The sequence below is a fragment of the Stegodyphus dumicola genome, chromosome 4, assembly GCF_044657685.1.
Source record: "Stegodyphus dumicola isolate Sdum_Otavi_A_Nest chromosome 4, ASM4465768v1".
In the NCBI taxonomy this organism is placed as follows: domain Eukaryota; kingdom Metazoa; phylum Arthropoda; class Arachnida; order Araneae; family Eresidae; genus Stegodyphus; species Stegodyphus dumicola.
Genome location: NC_140771.1, coordinates 87919011 through 87939355, shown reverse-complemented (window position 1 = coordinate 87939355; position 20345 = coordinate 87919011). Strand labels below are relative to the sequence as shown.

Genomic DNA, 20345 nt, shown 5'->3' with positions numbered 1-20345 from the left:
CGTGAAAAATTTCGGAAATCATATTTCAACGAAAATATCCAATTTCTCCACTCTTGAATCCATCTGAACGATGTTTTTGAGTTACATCTGTACGTACGAACATAATAAAGGATTCCTTTTTTCCATACCTGCTTGTAAAATGGATTTAAAGTCTATTCAGTTAGGGCCAAGCCCCCATGCTTGCCTTTCTTTCATAGTTTGAGATTGTAAAAATGGCAATATAGTTTTTTTTTTTTTTTTTTTTTTTTTTTTTTTTTCTGTAAAAGAGTGTTCTACGGAATTTTGAAAATAATAAAAGCATAATGCTTTGGAATGGAAGTTGTTATTTTATTTTTTAAGTTTACAAGGAGAAAGAAGAGAAAGGTTAGCTCTCGGAAATTTCGAACAATTGCTGACATCGGACGTGATCCATAAAAGAAATCAAGATTAGAATTGATTGATTTTATTAAATTTAATTTTTTAAGATTTTAAAGAATTTATTTTTATTGAAATGGAATCGTCAGTTTAGAAACGAAGCACCTGTCAAAACATCTTCTGCGAAAACAATTAATGCAATTTTGCAGGAATTAGAAATGAAAATTCCCGATGAAAAATCTGGGAAAACGAAACTTGTTACTTTAAAATGTTTATCTATTGAATTTAGTACATTTGATACTCAGATACTGAATTTAGAATTTTCTTCAAATGATCGGTTTGAAAGTGAATGGACAAAAGTTAAAGAGTGCAAAGAAAAATTAGATTTGATACGAGGGGAAAACAAAAGTAGGTAAACCCTAGAAATACGGTACGGCTTTGGCATGATTTTGAAAATTGTCGCCAATACAAAAATGACCAGTTTACAGCTGACCATAATGTTGCTAAATCTCGTGTTTACTATATACTAAAATTAAACCCAGAATTAATTTTCAGCCGCCAAATGGCACAGTCTATTGGCAATATGCCGCCAAATTTGAATAAACTGAAACTGAAATTACCTAATATAGAGTTAAAACAATTTGGTAGCGACATTAAGGATTGGTTACCGTTTCGGCGAATACATGAGGATAAGGAAATTCAAAACGGGGACAAGATGCATTACCTCATTCTAACGAGCGTACCCTATTCAAGACCACATGATATTGTTAACAGCTTTCCCTGCAACTGCCGAAAATTATGAAAAGCTTACAGAAATAGGTCGGCACTAAATCTCCGAAAGCGCACGGGGTCACACGGCACCTATGTGTATTAGAGCTACTAGAGATACAGGCTGACTCGTCAGCCATTTTGAATCTAAGCTTTAGGGTTGCAATTTAGGTGTGGAGCGGCAACTTTGGCTCTTTAGCGCTGTCCGCTAAAATTTAACATTCTAGAGAATCCGAATTTCACCTTTTTTCTGCATCCATATAAAAATGTGTGGCTTTTTCCCCTTCTTTTGTCTGCAGTTCAGATTCTTTCTCGTATTTCTTTTTTAAATTGCCAAATTTCCGTATGATTCAAGTTATTTTAAAAGTTTCTAAAACATTTTCACATATCATATTTCAAATTTGTATTTTTAGTTAAAAATACTTTCTTTTTGAATTCCTTTATTGAATTTTCAATTTTTTTTTTTTTTTTTTTTAAATACACGCATAATGTTATTCATCTCAAAATGTATTTTTTGACAAGAGCTTTCCCTCAACCACATTCTTAACATGGTTGAGGGAAATCCCTCAACCTCCATTAATTTAGGATAAGGTTTAATCTTTAATTCTTGTTTTTTATTTTTAATATGTTATTTGAATTTTGCTCACATGGAATCAAACGTCTATTACTGTAGCAAATTTGTTAAAAATGTTATTTTGTGTGTATTTCCAGAAAAAGCTGCTAAACACTTTATGATTTTAAATACTGATTCAGGATATACACCTTTAAATTATAATGCTTTTAGAATGGAGTGCAGAATGCTATAAAAATTACTTCAATGCTCAGATGACTGTGGGATTCATAGATTTAATAGAGTAAAAAATTCCATTAAATTTTTTTTTTTTTTTGGGGGGGTTCTTTATTTAGCTAAAAACAATATTAAAATAATACACACACAAATAAATAAAAATAAAAATAATACCTTTACATACAGAATTTACAGATACTATTTACTTATAAGTTTATTTGTTGTTGATGGTTACTTTTTATTATACTTGGAAAAATTATACTTACATACATATGCTCTTAATATTACACGATCTGAATATTTAAATGATAATTCCATAACATAATAAGATTCAATCTATATCACACCAAAGACAATACTTAAATCACAGTTCTTTTTATTAATTAATTTGCATAAGTAAAAACATAAAAATATTATTCAGCTTCAAATCTATAAAATAAGTCCTCTAGTAACAAACATATGACAAACACATATAGTGAAAATAAAGATAAATAAATAAAAATGTTTTGCTTTTTTGTCTAATGTAGTGCAATTCAGTCTATTATATTCAAATTTTATTAAAACATACTGCAGTAATTGAATTTTTTCCATTATACATCAAACTGCTTTATATAGAATGATATTATATTAGTTTTACTTTTAAAACTAATATAATATAATTAATTCTCATTTATATGCGGAGATGTTTGAATAAATGCAAAAAACCATCTGAATAAATCTTAGCCAACACTATTCAGATAGTATTCTTGTTTTCAAGGTATATCATTTTTATTTTGTTCTTTTTCCATTAAAGGAGCTAACCTAAGAGACTTATTTCATTTACATATATCTCATTGATATTATAAATATAGCTTAAACATGTTTTATGTGCATACTCAAAGGGGGGTGGGAAGTAAGCCTTGATTCAAAATCTGTTTTAAAGCAATAAGTAAATAAATAAAATACACTGGTTCTATTAGAATGTCAAAAAATACTGTTATGTATTCTATAAACAAATACAAATTATCACATCATACTACATAACCCTGGTACAAAAGAAGAAATGTCTGATTAGGAACATACTCTATTTATTTGGTAAAAAAAAAAAGAGTAAAACATATGCAACATCTCATTATGAAAAATCCTGCAAGCCATTACAATACTATAAGACATTGATTAGTAAGGTAAACATCAGTTGATCATTCTTTCACAACAGCAATAAATGTTTCATTCAAAATTCCTAATAACATGCCAAAACAGATTCACAATTGATGCCTCATTTAAGGTCACACAAAAGTAAATCCGATTTAGCTGACTATGAGATCTTCTATTGTAGAGGACTTTCTAAGAACTGGCTTGTATTCACATTACACATGGGGAAAAACCACAAAAAAACCAACCATGCAGCCAGCCTGTTCGGAAATAGAACAGAAGATGGAACTTCCAGCATTCAGTAACTTTAACCATTCAGCTGTTGGTGGGCCTAATTATTATTCAAAGAGACAAGCAGCAATTTTTCACTGACAACTACTCTACTTTTTTACAGACAGAACTGAACAGCAAAAACTTCTTAAACTCTTGATTAGATTCTAGTTTACTTTCTTCCTTTTAAAAGCAGGAGATGCAAAACTTTGCCGCTGATGCCTTTTATTTTGAAGAAGCTTCTTGAGACCAATGCCACGGGCAGTCAAATAATATTTTATTATCTTCGTTTTGATATTGCAACAGGAGGGAATATTTACCTTGCCTGCTTTCTTACAAATCATATTAACAAATTCCACATCCATAGTTACATTTCCATGTATTATTTCGTCTCAAAAATTTTGAATTATTTTTTCACACAGAAGGCACAATTTAAAAATTTCTGGAGGACATTTAAGCCCACCTAAATTTGCAAAATTAATTATGTACTGCTTATTTTCATCCAATGGAAGGAGTATTTTGCTCACAAACTAAGAGAAACTGTGAGCATGAATTACAAGCATTTTTCAAAACAGAATTTACTGCAGCCCCTGCAATATAACAGACGTTATTTTCCTCACTAAGGGTGAGATTCTGTAGAGATACATCAGAAACTTCTGGTATGGTAACAGGCTCTAAAGCTTTTTTCTCCTTCAGAAATTCAAATTCATCTTTTGCATAGTTTAATACATAAATATCTGAATTAGTAGCATAACTGGAGTTCTTAATGTCAGTTATAAACTGAGATAAACAGATAAGCTTTAATGCTTTCACAGCTTGCAAAGCACTTGGCCTCAAACCAGCTTTTCTGCATATCTGAGAAAATACATTTTCTAGAGCATCTTGTGTCAATCTGCTCGTCAAAATAAACTGAAAATCATTCAGAAAACATGCCTCTGCTAACTGTATGGCTGATAAAGTAGAAAGAATCAAACCAGTATGTAATGGTTTCCACCCTTTACCAATTTCTATAAGCTGTATGACATTAATAAATTCAAAAAGTAACTCAATTTTTTTGCTTTTATTTGTCACAAAAATTGAGTTCTTTCTACATCTAGAGGATAGCATTTCAAACCACTGACATATAAATCTTATCCACCATGCTGTTGTAAGAGCATTAGGGCTTATCTCTTTTAAAGCTACTGCCTTCTCCAATCACACAGCTGTTTTAATTGAAAAAAACCTCACAGCAGAAGCAACATTCATTTTATCAAAATGTGAGGGGAAGAGGTCTTCTTTGCTGAGATGATGCATAGTTCTCAAACCACAATTTTGGTTTGTTTCAGTAATCCAGATATCTTTTATAAATCCTGCAAATACATGCAAAGTAACCAAATTTTCTTTATTGCAAACATAACTGGGCAGTTTTATACTATGATTAAGAGTTGCAGACCAGAGATTTTTTAAAAGATGTGGCACATCTGCAAATACATAAATAATTTTGCCCTTAATTTCAGTAGTGAAATTATTTCTTTGGTTTCGAGAAACAGATATTCCCAAAGAATTCCACAGGCTTCTATTTACTGCTGCCATATTGCTAACAATACCAACAACATTAAATCCAACAGAATTGACAGCTTCGATAACATTGACAAGTTGTTTGAGCTGGCATCCTGTTACCTGTCCAGTTATCTCACGGGCAACCACTTGCTTCCATTTCAGCTTCAGACCTCTTAGTAAAATAACTAAATAGTGATTTCCTGCATCCTTTTGATTTCCTAATGTACATTTAACAATAAATTTACGTTTTGAAATATCAAAATCAGGATTGCCAGAAATCTCCATTTCATCCAATGATAAAATACAGTCTTTATCACTAGCATTCATTTTTTCTCCTTTAATTTTCAAAAGTTCAATCATGTCACTGATGACTTCAAAATTCATTTCAAGACCTTGAAGTCTTTTATTTAAAGTGCTGTATGAAGGCAGAGGAAAACCTATTCTGTGCAAGTAATTATAACCATGCTTGCCCAAGGCAAATCTAACTTTGAGGCCTTTTATTATTCCCCCGTTAGACCATTTTGCAATGCTTCTACGAGGAATTTTCAACATTGCTATTTGTTCATCTGAAAGAAATGTTTTCACTAATTCCTCATGCTGTACTTGAAGGTCATGAAGTTGAATTTCAGTGCTATGCCATTTTTTTAAAACATTAATTTCTTTTTTTTTTTTTTTTTTTTTTTTGGTTGCTCTAAGTTCTTTCAGTAATATTTTGTTCTGGCATTGCAGAAGCGAGATCAATTCAGTCTGCTGTTTTATAAAAATTCCTTAAAAAAACATCCTGGAATAAAGAAAAAATCTATATGAATAATCATCAAAGAAGGGGGGGGACACAACAAACAAACAAAAAAGATCTGAAAGGTTTCAGATTTTAAATTACACCCAAAGGGGCTTTTTTTCACATTTTGTGTTTTACCTTTATTTATTAAATATCAAGTTTTTTACACTTAAACTATAAAATTCAGTTCAACAGCAATATTGCAAGATAATTTTAAAATGAGCATATCTTCAGAATTCCCGATTCATTGTCTCACACGCCGGAGATAAAAGTGTCTTTTCTGTACAACATTCCTATTGCTCGCTTTGAAATCCTCAAGTTTGTTAATCAAAAATTCGTTAAAGTTTTACAACATATAAAATCTATATTAAAACAAATTCCGAATTTCAAATTCGGGCTTCCAGATGTCCATATTCACAGTAGAATTAAGTCATTCAAAATTTGATGGCTCTAGGTACCGTTGTTTTATCAGAATGCGAAAAACATACATTCATTTATGCAGATTCTTCACTATATAATAGGGTGATAATATTTGGTGGCAACAATTTGAAAAGTGATGCAGCCGTTTATAGTGTTTCAATACAAAACAATAGTCCTTCAGGGACAAAGCCCCTTTGGATTAAATGCCAAACTTAAACAGATAATAAATCCACAAAATAAAAATGCAACTTCCAGGTCTCTTTTCCTACACTGTAGTGGGTTTTTAATTGTTTTCAGCATTTTCTAGATTATTTTTTTTTATTTTCTAATATTTAAAATTTATTTCACTTAAAAATAGATTTTTAAAATTTATTTCCAGCTTTTCAAGGGATCGATTATCTCCATAATCATGAGCAATTTAATAACACAAATTATCAACTTATATCACAGCCTTCACATATGCTGATGAAATTAATTAAAATTAATTACAATTTGGTTGCAAGATGAGTCTAAAAGTTGTTTTTGCAAACAAAACTGAAATTTACATAGAGAATTTGCAACTATTGATGAAAATAATTACATTCCTTTTACCAAAAAATTACTTTATAGAACATTTTAAATGTATATAAGGAAGCAATTTAATTATACATTAATTATCAACTTACATCAGAGCCTTCACAAATAGATGGTATTTCATTGAAAAATGAGGCTAAAGGCTGTTCTTGCAAACAAACGTGAAATTTACACAAAGAATTTGTAAATGCTGATGAAATTAATTACATTCCTTTTACCCCCCCCCCAAAAAAAAGTTAATAGAAACATTTTGTATAAGCAAGCAATTTAATAATACACTAATTATATACTTACATGAGATCCTTCACAAATAGATGGCATTTTATCACAAGATGAAGTTGAAGCTTGTTCTTGCAAACAAACGTGAAATATATATATAAGAAATTTAGAAATACAGATAATATAAACTACATTCATTTTAAGAAATAATTATTTTACATAACATTTTATAATTCATAAATAGATAATAAATTGTTAACACTCAAAATTCAAAAATAATTCCATAGAACAACAGCCAGATATAGTACAGCTGTTTAGCAACCATAAGACAAACAATTTCATATTTCAGAAATCGTATAAAAATTCATTAATATATGTAAAACATATGACATTTAATAGCTGCTCAAATGAAAACATAGCATAGATTCTTTACTAGCAGCTGTTATTTAATCAGAAGGTAATGCTAAATGTTGTTGCAAACACACCTGAGATGTATTGCAATGTACACATTTGCAACCACTGGTGAAATGAAATAAAGTGCATGATTATGAAGATGGAAACATTTAAAATACTTCAGCAGCAAAATTTATTTCTCCAAAATATGAAGCTGAAGGTTGTGGCAAATGAACCTAAAAGAAATTATAATATATGAAATATGTGGAAGTGAAAGAAATTATAAACTCTGATCGGATACAAATAAATACAAATAATCATTACCATTTTAAAAGTAACTTTCAACTTATAAAAAAGCATAAATACATTGGACTGTTCATAGCATTCATACTTCTTAAACATAAGTAAATATTACGTTAATATATTTTTAAATTTTAGAAACAGTGTTAATACTTTTTAGAAAAAGTTTATAATACTAAATATTTAATAACTGTTCAAATGAAGACTTACAACAGATGGTTCAGCAACAGAAATCACTTCAGTTGATAAAGGTAAACTGTGCAGCAAGCCACCCTGAAGATGCAAAAATTATGAAACACATATAAGTAAGGATACCTGAAAATGCTGATAAATAAAATATACTTAATGTAATTTTAATAATAAATAATATAAATAATCCTAATAAGTTTTGTAAATCTTTAAACAAAACAGACAACATTCAGACAAGACATATAAGACATTAAAATAATACATTTAAATCAATGTATTATAACTATATTATTGTATTACTCAAGATTAAAGTTATTAATTTCAATATTATTTCTTTTACTTACTCCATACATATTTCCCTCTATTTATCTGGAATTTAAAATTAAGCAAAAAAGCAACTTTAGTTTAATACAAATTTTGATTTAAACTCTTTTGACTTTGAAGGCAATCAGATACAGGTTTCTTTCTTTTAGGAGCAAATTTGAAGAAACCAGACCCATGTATGACTGTCCTCGAAAAACTACAAAAACTTTATCCAAAAACTACATCAAATTGAGGTTTTATGCCTAATTTTCAATATATGATTATAATAACAAAGTACATACTTAATTATATATATAACAACAGCAAAATTTTAATTTTTTAATGTAATCTTAGGGACTGTAATTACAGTTTTATCACATAATACCTTAATTTCAAAATTTTGATTCTTTTATAAAGTAATTTAGTCCATTTGTAATAAAAACATATTTGGTTGATCTTTACAATATGGTAACTGGTAGTTTGGCGACATTTTGGAGGCGATAAAGGTTACTACCTGGGACTTTGGTAATAATGTGAGCAGTACTCAGTTCCGATTACGCATTATTTTGTGTGAGGGAAATCAGAGATCATGGGATATGTCATGTGATATTAATGGACGAATTACGGTTCTTGAATCGGAAAAGGGGGGAAATCGGGAAAAAATCTGGAAATTTTGTATTTGGTTTATTCTGTGTTGTGTGAAACAGTGTTCGTGAATTTTTGGATCCCATGGCCGTAACTAAAGAAAAGTTTATTGGACACGTAATCAAGATTCTGAAGAAGATTAGGTAAGTTAGTATTTTTAATTACTTGAGGATATTATTTTTATGCATTGTGTTCTAAATGTAAGGTGGAAGTAAAGGAATTTGGTATTATTGGGAAAATTGTTATTAGCAATGATTTAGTTTAAAGTAATTAGCATTGTAAGGTAATTTTTATTAATTTAATGTATGTGCTCATTTATATTTTAAGTAGTGTTTTTGAATTTAATTATATTTTAATTAAATGATAGTTATTTTGTGAATTTTATGTTTGTAGGAATTTGGTATACGTTATCAGGTAATTTCATATATGTTCTTTTTACCGGGTTTAAAGATTGAGAAAATTGTCATGTATTTTTGTGAAATTTTTCTAATTTATGAGAAAAAAGCAGTGTACATGGATGTTTTGAAGAGTGTGCGCAATGCCATTTTTGTGCAATTCTGGGATGTTTTTTTAAGTAAAAATAAGTCGACGTGTACATGGTTTAGTGATATTTTAATTAAATGATAGTTATTTTGTGAATTTTATGTTTGTAGGAATTTGGTATACGTTTAAGTTGAAGTAAACGTGCATGGAAATAATTTAAATATTTGATATTAAGTACTTGTAATGCTTGCGGTATGAATTCGTTGGTGACGTGTATAATGTAATAGATGATTTGGAGGTAAAAGTTTTTGGATATTTTATTTATTTTATATGTGGAAATGTTCATATTTGGAAAGAGTAAATACTTTTTCGCGATCAGGTAATTTCATATATGTTCTTTTTACCGGGTTTAAAGATTGAGAAAATTGTCATGTATTTTCGTGAAATTTTTCTAATTTATGAGAAAAAAGCAGTGTACATGGATATAGTGAAGAGTGTGCGCAATGCCATTTTTGTGCAATTCTGGGATGTTTTTTTAAGTAAAAATAAGTCGGCACGTACATGGTTTATGTGTATGTGTTATTTTGAAAAACGCGTAAGGAGTATGGTATTGTGCACTTTTCCCCAATTTTGCAGTGAATATTTGTCATGATTAAGTAGTTTTGTTAGATAAAATTTCTAGCATAAGTGTAATTCGGCTAGTAGATTGTTGGAAGAAGTGTTCAGTAGATAAAAAGAAAAGAAACATGTCTTTACTTCGTGAAGACAAAATGGCGGCGGGAAAAAAAAATAGAGGGTTGCTGTAGGAGAGTTGGTCGCCAAATTTTCGCCAAAAAAACGCCAAGTTACCATAATGTAAAGATCAACCACATATTTTTTTATGAAAAACCATAAAAATAAAAAACACATACATTACAAAAATTGGATGTAACTGAACGGTGCTTTGGTAAACCAATGCCTTTTAGACGCTGTGGGGTCAACAGTTGTGGAGGATTAGGCACATTGAAAAGAGTTGGCACAGCATTGGGCTTGAGTTTTTTATGCCCATCTTGCCTAGAGCATTCAAATTGATTTTCTTCAAAATGTACCTGCATATTTAACAAAAGCATGCATGAAATTTAACATTAAAATCAAAAGCACTAGTATTTAATTACAGTTACATATATTATATTAATTTAAGAATGTAATTTTCTGATAAATTTAAATTTTTTTTATGAAAATAGAACAAAATTTTTAAAAAGTAATCATGTTTGTAAAACTACTTAAAACATATTTCCTGCTCACACACTAAAAATAAATTTAAAGTACCTATAGTTAAAAATATAACATTAAGATTTACTACTACAATAAAGGATAATAATGAGATCAAAACGATTCATCGAATATTTAAATTAATATTTAACTTCTTAAAAATGTCTAAAAATACAGAATATATTTATCTTACTATAAAGAAAAAACAAAATCATTTATTATTTGGATCATACCATCCAGTTTTTAACATTGGCGCCAACTATCCGATTTGGCGACAATACATCAAATTCAAAACATAGAATGCTACTTTAAATCACCAATCGTACAGTAAAATTAAAGAAAAAGGCACATCACATTTCTAACTGAGCACAAAGTTTACATGAAATGTATGATACAAATTTTACAAACGGTATAAACTTTTCACGATAACAAAAGAAACAACATGAAACAACGATATTTTACTGCACAAACACATACACATTCCGCAGTTGATTTTGTACTTATAAAATCAGTTGATCGTCAATAAGTGACAGTTAAATGAAAATAAATATTTTAAAGTACCAAGAAGAGTTATTGGTAGATTAATTGTGTTAATATCTGTAATGCATTTCACCCAATAATTAATGTTTTGAGCTTTAATTTCTACATTGTATACTAAAAAGAAATTAATATTTACTTCTTTGTATATTATTCAAATGAAGAAAGAATGAATTTAAAAATGCGCACCTTTTATGAAATAAATGTGACATCTTTTATTGTTTGTGCCCAAACCTTTTAGGCCGAAATAGTTGAGGTCATAAACTTGGTAATTACGATTATTAACAGAATCTTAGTAAACGCACTCTACCATCGTGATTTTAAAGATTTCCTTGAGAAAATAGATAACTTTTATCTGGTTGCATATGTAGTCTCACTTTTATTTTTTGTTTATTATCTCTGTGTCTTTAAAATATATTGAAATCGCATTCTCTACATTGATTATATATATTCTTTATGAAAATTGATATTTAGACAAAATAATGCATAAGACAATTTAATAAACATTATATAACATTACAGAACTAATTCTAGAATGGCTACTATGTGGAAGGCTATCAAATACTGCATTTAAAGTAAATAATAGAAGCATATTTCTATTGTAGTTATATGAGAACTGAATAAATATGAGATTATAGTATAGTTAGTTATAAGAGCATATCTGAAATAATATTTTCACAAGCATACACATAATGTTTCAATACTCGGGTTTTCAAAGCAGAAAAAGTTGTAAAATAATACACATTCAGAAATAAGTGTCAAAAGTAGCTAGTTATCTGATATATATGTAGGGAAATTTTCCGTAACCGGCCCTTGGCTATGTTTTGGCCGCCATCTTGGATTTTGGGTTGCAACAATTATCAGGGTTACCATATTCTGGCGCACGTACGCTCACTTCCGATGTAAACAAATCCGCAATTTCGCCAAGTGCCGGTTATGGAAACATCCCCTATATGTAGATTATATAAGCAGGAATATGATAATTATACATATATGAAATCGGATAGAAAAGTAATTGCCCTGCGTTTTCGCAATAAACGCACATTACTCGACTTTTAATGCTAATATTTAGCAATATAACAGAACCAAATTAGCAATCAGATACCAAACAAATATAAACACATCTTAATCCCACTTTTCCCCATATATTTTCCTTTTCTCCTTAGCGCCTATTCCTCACATGATGTTTACTTCCGTTGGCATAATGAAATGTCGCCCATATTTTTAAAGGAGCCAAGTTGGCGTAAGGCTTCTATATAGAGGAGCCTTAAGTTGGCGCAACTAAGGCTGTTCTCCGGACTATACCCGTCGAGTTTTACAGAATTCCGCAAATCGGAACCCGGAAGTGTGTTCTACGTCATCACCGGATATGTACCTTTGATATCTCCGTTGGCAACAAAGCTTGGCGAGCATTTGGCGTTATTTTTTTCCCGTAAATTTTGCCGCGAGGTCAAGAATTGGCGCTAATTTAGTTCACGTGTTAATTAGCGAGTGTGAGGTGTGTATTTTTTGCGCCATTTTTCTCGCTTTCCTTCAGCTATTTATCTTCTTTTTTTCTATTAATAATTATTTGTTTGTATTTTGTTATATTTATGATTAGTGTTTGATTTTCATTTAATTTATAGTTGCATTTTATTTACAGCATATATAATTATTGATCTGTGTTTCGATTTGTAGTTGTTTGTTTTGCCGATATGCAACCAAAAAAGATGAAATTGATAATTGGAGATTCAATGGTTAAATATTTGGATGAATATTTACCGGCGAATCTTCTGAATTATGAAGTAGATTTACATTCTTTTCCTGGTGCAACGATAGAAAGGTTAAGACGTAAGATACCTTTTTGGACAATCGATACCATTTGATTTTGGTACATGTTGGTACCAACAATTCGAATGACAGTGTTGAAGATATTCTTAAAAAGTACGATTGCCTCTTTAAGGATGTTAAACGTTTGAACCCGAATATCAATGTTATCATTTCAGATATCCTATCACGTGGTGAAGATTTTTTCACAACTTTAAATCAGCGAGTAGCAGCTTTGAACCGTTTACAGGTAATTAATAGAAAGATTGTAGAAATTAATTCTCAACTTGAAAAGTACTGCCAAAATCGAGAAGCGTTTTTTATTTGCAGGTCGTCTCATCATTTTGGAGCTAAGTTATTGGCTAGATGAATTACATCTAAACCGTCTGGGGAACAAGAAACTTGCGGCAGTTTTCCTGGATAATATCAAGATTGTTTTGACTTCAAAGCCAGTTTCTACAAAGGTAAGTCCTTTTGTATTGCCTTGTGTTTCATTTACTACATTGGATTTTCCACCTCTGAGTGATTCTTTTGTTTCTGCAAGCCCTTCTTATCCTCTCTATTCAACTGTTTTAAAGCATGGTTGTGCTGTAGATGCTACTAAGAAGGCTAATTCTGATTTGAGAAATGCTGCTAAAGTTGCTTCTAGCTCTCGGCTGAAGAGGGTTGCTATTTCTGGTGCTGGATCTCGTTTTAAATGTGTTGTCCATGGTGGTGACTCTCATTCAAAGAATGCTGTTAACCACACAGATGGTTTTAGTTTGCATCTGCAAAATGATACCACCCCTGGCTCACATCCGAAAAACGTTGCCAACCCAGATGCTAGCTCTCGGTCTCTTTGCATTGCTGGCCATGGTGGTGGATCTCGCCCAAGGAACGCTTCTGTCCATAGAACTGGTTCTGGTTTGCATGTAAGGAATGGGACTAAACCTAGATGTCATCCTAGAAATGTTGCCATATGTAGTGTTGGCTCTCATTTTAAGTATGTCAATGGTTTTAGTTCACGTCCAAGGAATGCTGCCGTCCCTCGTTCTGGTTCTGATTTGCGTCCAAGGAACGTTGCTACCCCTGGCCTAAGTCCTGAGAATGTTGTCATTCCCGGTGTTGGCTGTCATTCTAGACTTGTTGGTGTCCGTGGTACTGGCTGTCATCCGAAGAATGCTGCTTCTGGTTTGCATTCAAGGAATAACGTCACTACCAGCCCCTGTCATAGAAATGGTATCCTTGCTGATGTTGACTCCTCCAGGCGTGTTGCAGTCCATGGTTCTGGCCGTTTTCTGAGGAGCAGTGCTAGTTCTACTGTTAATTCTTCTACGAACACTACTGTCCCAATTGCTAGTTTTCAGAAGAAACCAATTCGTGCTTTTGGTGATGGTTTGTGTCCAAGGAGGGATTTGACTGTTAGTGGCAGTTTGCATCTGAAGAATGCTGCTTCAGCTGTTTTGCGCCTAAGAAGTGTAATGGCCTACATGGGATCATCACTAAAGAATGCAGTCACTGCTGCTGGTTGTAGTGTACAGCAGGCAAGTGCTGTTTCTTTCAGTGATTGTTATCCATTGTATTGTGCTTCTGTTAGTGGCAAAGGGAGTTTAAAAAATGATTCAACAAATTTTGATATTTCACAACCTAAATTGTGTACAACAAAAGATGATTTTTACTCTGACTTTGCCTCTAGTTATGTTTTGCAGCAAAAGAACATTTCTATGACCAGAAAAAGCACTTCTTGTAGTTCAGGCCTAAGTTTCTTTCACTTTAATAAATTTTGTTTACTAAAAGATCATGTAGAAAGCAGTGAAATTAATTGTTAAGTGAGGAAAAATAAGTCTATGTGTCCTATTCTGACTGGAGGGGGGTCCGAAATTGACTGTAATGCACCATCGCTTTATCCTAGAAAATGTGATATTTGTAAAAAAACTATAAAACTAAAAATTCTTTTAATAATCATAAAAAAAATTGCAAAGAAAAACTTGAAACTGAAAATTTTAAACTTTCAATAACTTCTCCTCAGAGTAATATTCTTATAAACATTGATAATGTATTGAGTGCTAAAAAATTAGAAACCAAAGAATGTATTAGTGATAAAATAAAAATGGCTTATCTTCGTAAATGTCAAATATGCTTAAAAACTTATAAATCGAAGAATTCATTTTATAACCACAAAAAAAAAAAAAAATGTTCAAATAAACAAGTACCTGATTTAAAACAAAATTTTTCATCTGTTTACCCTCGGAAATGTCTAAATTGTAATAAATGTTATCCTTGCAAATTATCATTTTTTAAACATAAGAAATTTTGCACAGAAGTTAATAAATTGTATGTATGCTTCATACCTGATTACCATAAGTCTTTTACATATGTTTTAAATTTTAATAAGCATTTAGCAGATGAACATAATTTAAATAACTTAAAAGAATATTCATTTGAAACAATGAGTTATTTTCAAGATTGGCTAGAACTGGAAGGAACCTCGACATTTACTTCATTCAGAAAGCTTTCTAAAGTAACGAAAAATTCTAAAACTTCTCATTATTATTGTTGTCAGTTTACCACACAAGGTTATTCTGATTTTGAAAAAAAAACTAGTCGGAAAAATGAAAAAGGTACAGTTTCAAAAAGTGTATGTTGTCCGGTCAGAATATGGGCTTGTGAAGAAATGAATAAAATCTCTGTTTTTTACTTTCCTAAACATAATCATGAGCAAAAGTTTGAAAATTGTAAATATCAGCCATTGAAACAAAGTACGCGGTGTTTGATAAAAGCAAATTTACGTTTGTCTGTGCCTCCACAAAAAATAAGGGATATCTTACAAGATGGATCAGGAAATCGCGAGAATAGAAATAATTTCCCTGTAAAGGAAAGCTTTGTCTCCCGTAAAACTATTTCTGCTTATTCTAGATATTTAAACAATTCATTGCGTCCAAGTAGTGATGCAGTTTCTGTTAATTCAATCATTGAAACTTTAAAATGTGAAGCATACAATCCTGTGTTATTATATAAGCCTCAGAATAATTCAACTTTGTACGGTCCAACTGATCTAGATAATCTTCCAAATCATAAAGTATCGTTTGCTCTTGGTCTTCAGACGCGTGAACAAAAAGAAATGATGATAAAAGGTTGTACAGAGATTTTATGTATCGAATCTACACATAAGACTAACCAGTATGATTTTTACCTTCTTAATCTAATAGTACCTGATGAATTTGGTTGTGGCTATCCAGTTGCTCATTTCATTACTAATTTTCTAGATGCTGACACTCTTTATTGTTTATTTAATAGTTTAAAGTGTCGTGTACCAAATTTATATGTAAACTGTGTAATGACAGATGATGACAAAGTTACATATCCTGCATTTTCAAAGGTTTTTGGTCAAGATGTTAAGCATCTTTTATGTTCGTGGCACGTACGCCAAAGTTGGTTCCGGCAACTAAATTCTAAAGTGGTAGATAAGGAAGTGCGACAAAAAATGCTAGGAGAATTAACAAATATATTACATGAAAGAAACCAGATCACTTTTCATGATCAAATAAGTAAGTTTTTGAATGACTATTCTAGGAAAAGTAGAGATTTTATTGAATATTTTTCTGAAAATTATAAAAATAGATTAGAGGAATGGGCTTTGTGTTATCGGAACTTTCCACATGCATTTACTGATACAAACATGTACTGTGAATCTTTTCACAATCAGTTGAAAACTGTTTATTTTAAGAGGAGACATAATAGACGATTAGATATTTTAATTTCTACACTTCTGACAATTGAGAAAGATAAATATTTAAATCATACCTATAAATTATACACTAATGTATCTCCCAGAAATTCCATTTCTTGTTTAAGTAGGCATCAGAGAGGACTAAAAATTAGGGACAGTGATGTAAATAAATGCTCTGATACTTCTTGGACTGTTTGTTCTCAGACAAAAAATAAAATATATACTGTGCAGCGTCTTTTTGAAATTTGTCCGTGTCAGGATTTTTGCTTTTATAGATGCCCTAAAGTATCATGTGTCTCATTGTGTAGTCACTTGTATCACTGCAATTGCTTAGATAAATTGCTGTGCAAACATATACATAAAGTGCATTCATTCCTTAATAGACAAAATGATTGGGTGTTTAATCCCTCGGGGATTAATCTTGAATCGAATCAGAAATGCAATGAAAGTATGAAATCAATAAATGTGTATTCTGTTAATCATTACAATCCACAAAGTATTGAACAGAGAGTAAATGCATGTGAAAAGCTTGTAGAAGAATTACTGCAATTAATAAGACAACCAAAAGTCCAAAATGTCATGTTAAAGTGTGTTCATACAACATTAAATTCATTAGTTTCAGAATGTAGAGGAATTTTAAACTCGAATGAAAATTCAAGAGCAGTTTCAAGTGCATCATGTCCAGTTTCACCAAATCAAAAACTTAACCCACAATTGTTTAAAACTTCTAAAAAGAGAAAATTACAGAAATGTCAGCAGAATAAGAATCAAGATTTTAATGATAATGTAGATGACCCAGAAATAAATGAATGTGTGGAAAAGAAAATTAAATTTAAAGCCGTAGCATTTGATTTAAATGACAGTGATAAATATCTATGTGATTTAACCAGTGTTGATCAAAATAAATCATTTTCCCTTCCATTAAAATCTAGCGAAGATATTTCTAAAAGAATTTTACAAATTGGCTGCTATACTATCAATCGTATTGTTTTAAAGTCTTTAGATTCTTATATCAGTAAAAGTGAAGAATTTTTTATAAAATCGGTTTGTACAGATTTTGTTAGGGGGTGGTTATTTGATGTAATCATAAATGCATAATATTTATTGATTCCTGCTTGCATTGATTCTCATTGGGTTCTGATCATAGCAGATTTAAAGAAAAATACCTTTTATTTATATGACTCGTTAATAAATTCATGCAATCCAAAATACATAAACTTAACTAATAAATGGTCTAATGTAATTAACAGTGAGTTACAAATTAACGGTTCATGGGATATTCAGTGTCTACCGCATGCTTTACAAAATGATGAAAGCAGTTGTGGGGTCTTCATCTGTTATTATGCATTTCAACATGTAAATAAATTAGCCTTAAATCTTCCTTTAGATACCCTTCAATTTAGAAAATATATTTATAATATTTTAACTGAGAATGTTCCACCTTGTACACAGGAAAAGATAAATTTATCATCAGCAGAGCAAAACTTTTCAGTAAATGTTAGAATGAATAAAGATTTGATCAAATCATGTTTAAAAATACATGATATTGAAATTACACCATATATGTTAAAATCTATAGATCCTTTTATAAGTAATGAAGAAGAACACTTGTTTAAATCTGTATCTTCATGTTTTCGAAAAGGATGGCTCTATAATACTATAATTGATGCTTTTTTATTTAAAATATTAAACAGTTATGAAGATTTTGCCTTTGTTAAGTCTAATTTACAAATTCCTAAACCAAATTTTTGTATTAAAGATCCATTACTAACAAGATTGAAATCAGCGAAATTATTTTTTATCCCTGCAAATTTAAATTGTCATTGGATATTAATAATAGTAAATATTCCAGATATGGTTTTTGAATTTTATGATCCACAAAATAAATCATGTGGGCAAGAGTATCAAATTTTTAATTCATACATGGTGTGAGGTTTTAGCTAAAATATTTGCTACTAGCACTAAATGGAAAATAATTTGTCCTTCACATATTTTGCAAACTGATAATATGAGCTGTGGTGTTTTAGTATGCTACTGTGCTTATCAGAGGATTAAAAATCAAAGTTTAAATACGCCAGTTAATATAACTGAATTCCAGAAATTGATATACAAGCATATAATTTTAAGTGATTGATATATTTAAAGAAATTTAAATTAAGAAATGTTTTTCAGGACAGCATTCCATTCCTTTGGTGATGCTTGAAAAATATAAAGTATAATGGACAAATATTTTGCAATTTATCTGTTTCCATACAGTTTCTATAAAAACACCTTTTTTTTTTTTTTTTTTTTTTTAGTTTGCTTTATTTTGTAATGATGTTATATGGCCAATAAACAAATAAAAATGCTTATGTTTGTATGTAACTAGGTAGTATAAGAGAAAATTGTTAAAGTAGGCAACAATGAACCCTTTTGGCCAGGGTGATACCCCCAATTGTGGATAATAGAGAATAGTTCATTTTATGTTAACAATGCATTCTCGGGGACCTACATGCCAAAATTTTCTCTTATTTTTAAAGAGGAATCAGAGAATTTGTACTTAACACTTCATCCCATTGACTGTGAAGGATTTCCTCAGGAATGATTAGTGGTTCTGCACCAATTTTCATGGCCAATGGGATAGTATGCAAGTACTGCAAATTTTTCTGTTCATAAATAATCTCATATCTGATCTCAATCTGATCATTTTTAATATTTCAGGCTTATGTTTGCAAAATGAATAGTGCATTGTTTTCAGTGATCTTGGCTGTTTCACAATTGAATTTAGTCTTCTTTATTTTTCAGTAAACAATTGGCAGGAATCTGGTATGTATTTAAAAGTCAAGAGCAAGCTCTGCCAGGAGAATTTTCTGAAACTGAAACTCATAAATTTTTGAGTAATATGGTTGAATAATAATATTTATACTCTAGTCAAGGAATTTTATCTGATATGTCTTTATTTTCAGAAATAAAAGATGAATAAAAACTTTGTAAAATAATTATTATGTATTCTGAATAAAGTCTGGGGAAAAAATTATCCATTGTTGAATTATTTTTTACTGAAAATTGCTCTACATATTAGGAATTAGTCATATCTATGAAGCATAATATAAGTAGTGTTTCTTACAAGACATTGACTAATACATTATCCCAATTTCTTCTTAAATAAAATATATTTTCATTCTTTATTTCATCATCCATGATATCAATTGATTTTCATTGATTAAGATTAAAAAACACTATAATCACTTAAAAATGTGGACACTTTTTTTTTTTCGCTGGTTAATAAGAGTACTTGCATATTTGTTAAGTTTCAGTACGTAAAGCTGTATACAAATTAAACTTTCACACATTCCAATATCAAAAGAGCTACCAATAATTAGATATTTTAATTTTTCAACATTCAAAAACAAAGAAATAGGGGTACTTTTCTGTTTTGCCGGCGCAAGCGATAAAGTTGCCAATAATGGTACAACCGATGCCAAACAGAATATTCTCGCTGGTAACCTTTTACGCCTCATTTTCAAAACAAGTCGCAGCTTTTTCTTATCAGATTGATTGTTTTTTTCAATACTGGCATATAATTGCATAGAATTTTTATCAGATAGTTCAGCTTTATGTCTAAGGCCATTTTCGGTAATTAAGTCAATTAGAATGCAACCACAGTGCTTACCTGAAGCCGAAAATATAGAAAAGGTAAAGTCAAGGGTTAAATTCAATTCTAATGAGAATGCATTAGCGAAGTAAAGCACTGCAGTTTTACATAATTTCTGAGTAAGCTATTCGTACGAATTGAAATATTTCTTGCATACAAACTTGTGTTCCAAATTAAGATTTAACTTGAAATTAATGTAGATAATTACTGAGAGCATTAGAATTTTGTAGAGTAGTTTACGTGAGATGAGATCGCT

The 20345-nt window shown here is 30.4% G+C and overlaps 1 protein-coding gene and 1 long non-coding RNA gene across 4 annotated transcripts; one reads left to right on the top strand and one right to left on the bottom strand.

Moving 5' to 3' along the window:
* Window positions 1-6962: 6962 nt before the first annotated feature.
* LOC118198238 (uncharacterized) lies at window positions 6963-10344 on the bottom strand. Its single transcript, XM_035369866.2, has 3 exons — window positions 10064-10344; window positions 7743-7805; window positions 6963-7468 (listed from the first exon to the last, which is right to left on the bottom strand). Exons 1-3 carry the CDS (start codon window positions 10259-10261, stop codon window positions 7403-7405), a joined length of 327 nt encoding a protein of 108 aa, XP_035225757.2. The 5' UTR covers window positions 10262-10344; the 3' UTR covers window positions 6963-7402.
* Window positions 10345-12300: 1956 nt separating this feature from the next.
* Window positions 12301-19471, top strand: LOC118198235 (uncharacterized). 3 transcript variants are annotated; one of them, XR_015040711.1, is made up of 3 exons: window positions 12301-12438; window positions 12926-13210; window positions 18975-19471. It is a non-coding gene; the product is annotated as an uncharacterized LOC118198235 (long non-coding RNA). The 3 variants fall into 3 exon arrangements; XR_015040710.1 differs by lacking the exon at window positions 12301-12438 and having other exon boundaries at window positions 12447-13210; window positions 19240-19471; XR_015040709.1 differs by lacking the exon at window positions 12301-12438 and having other exon boundaries at window positions 12447-13210.
* The last annotated feature ends 874 nt before the right edge of the window (window positions 19472-20345 follow it).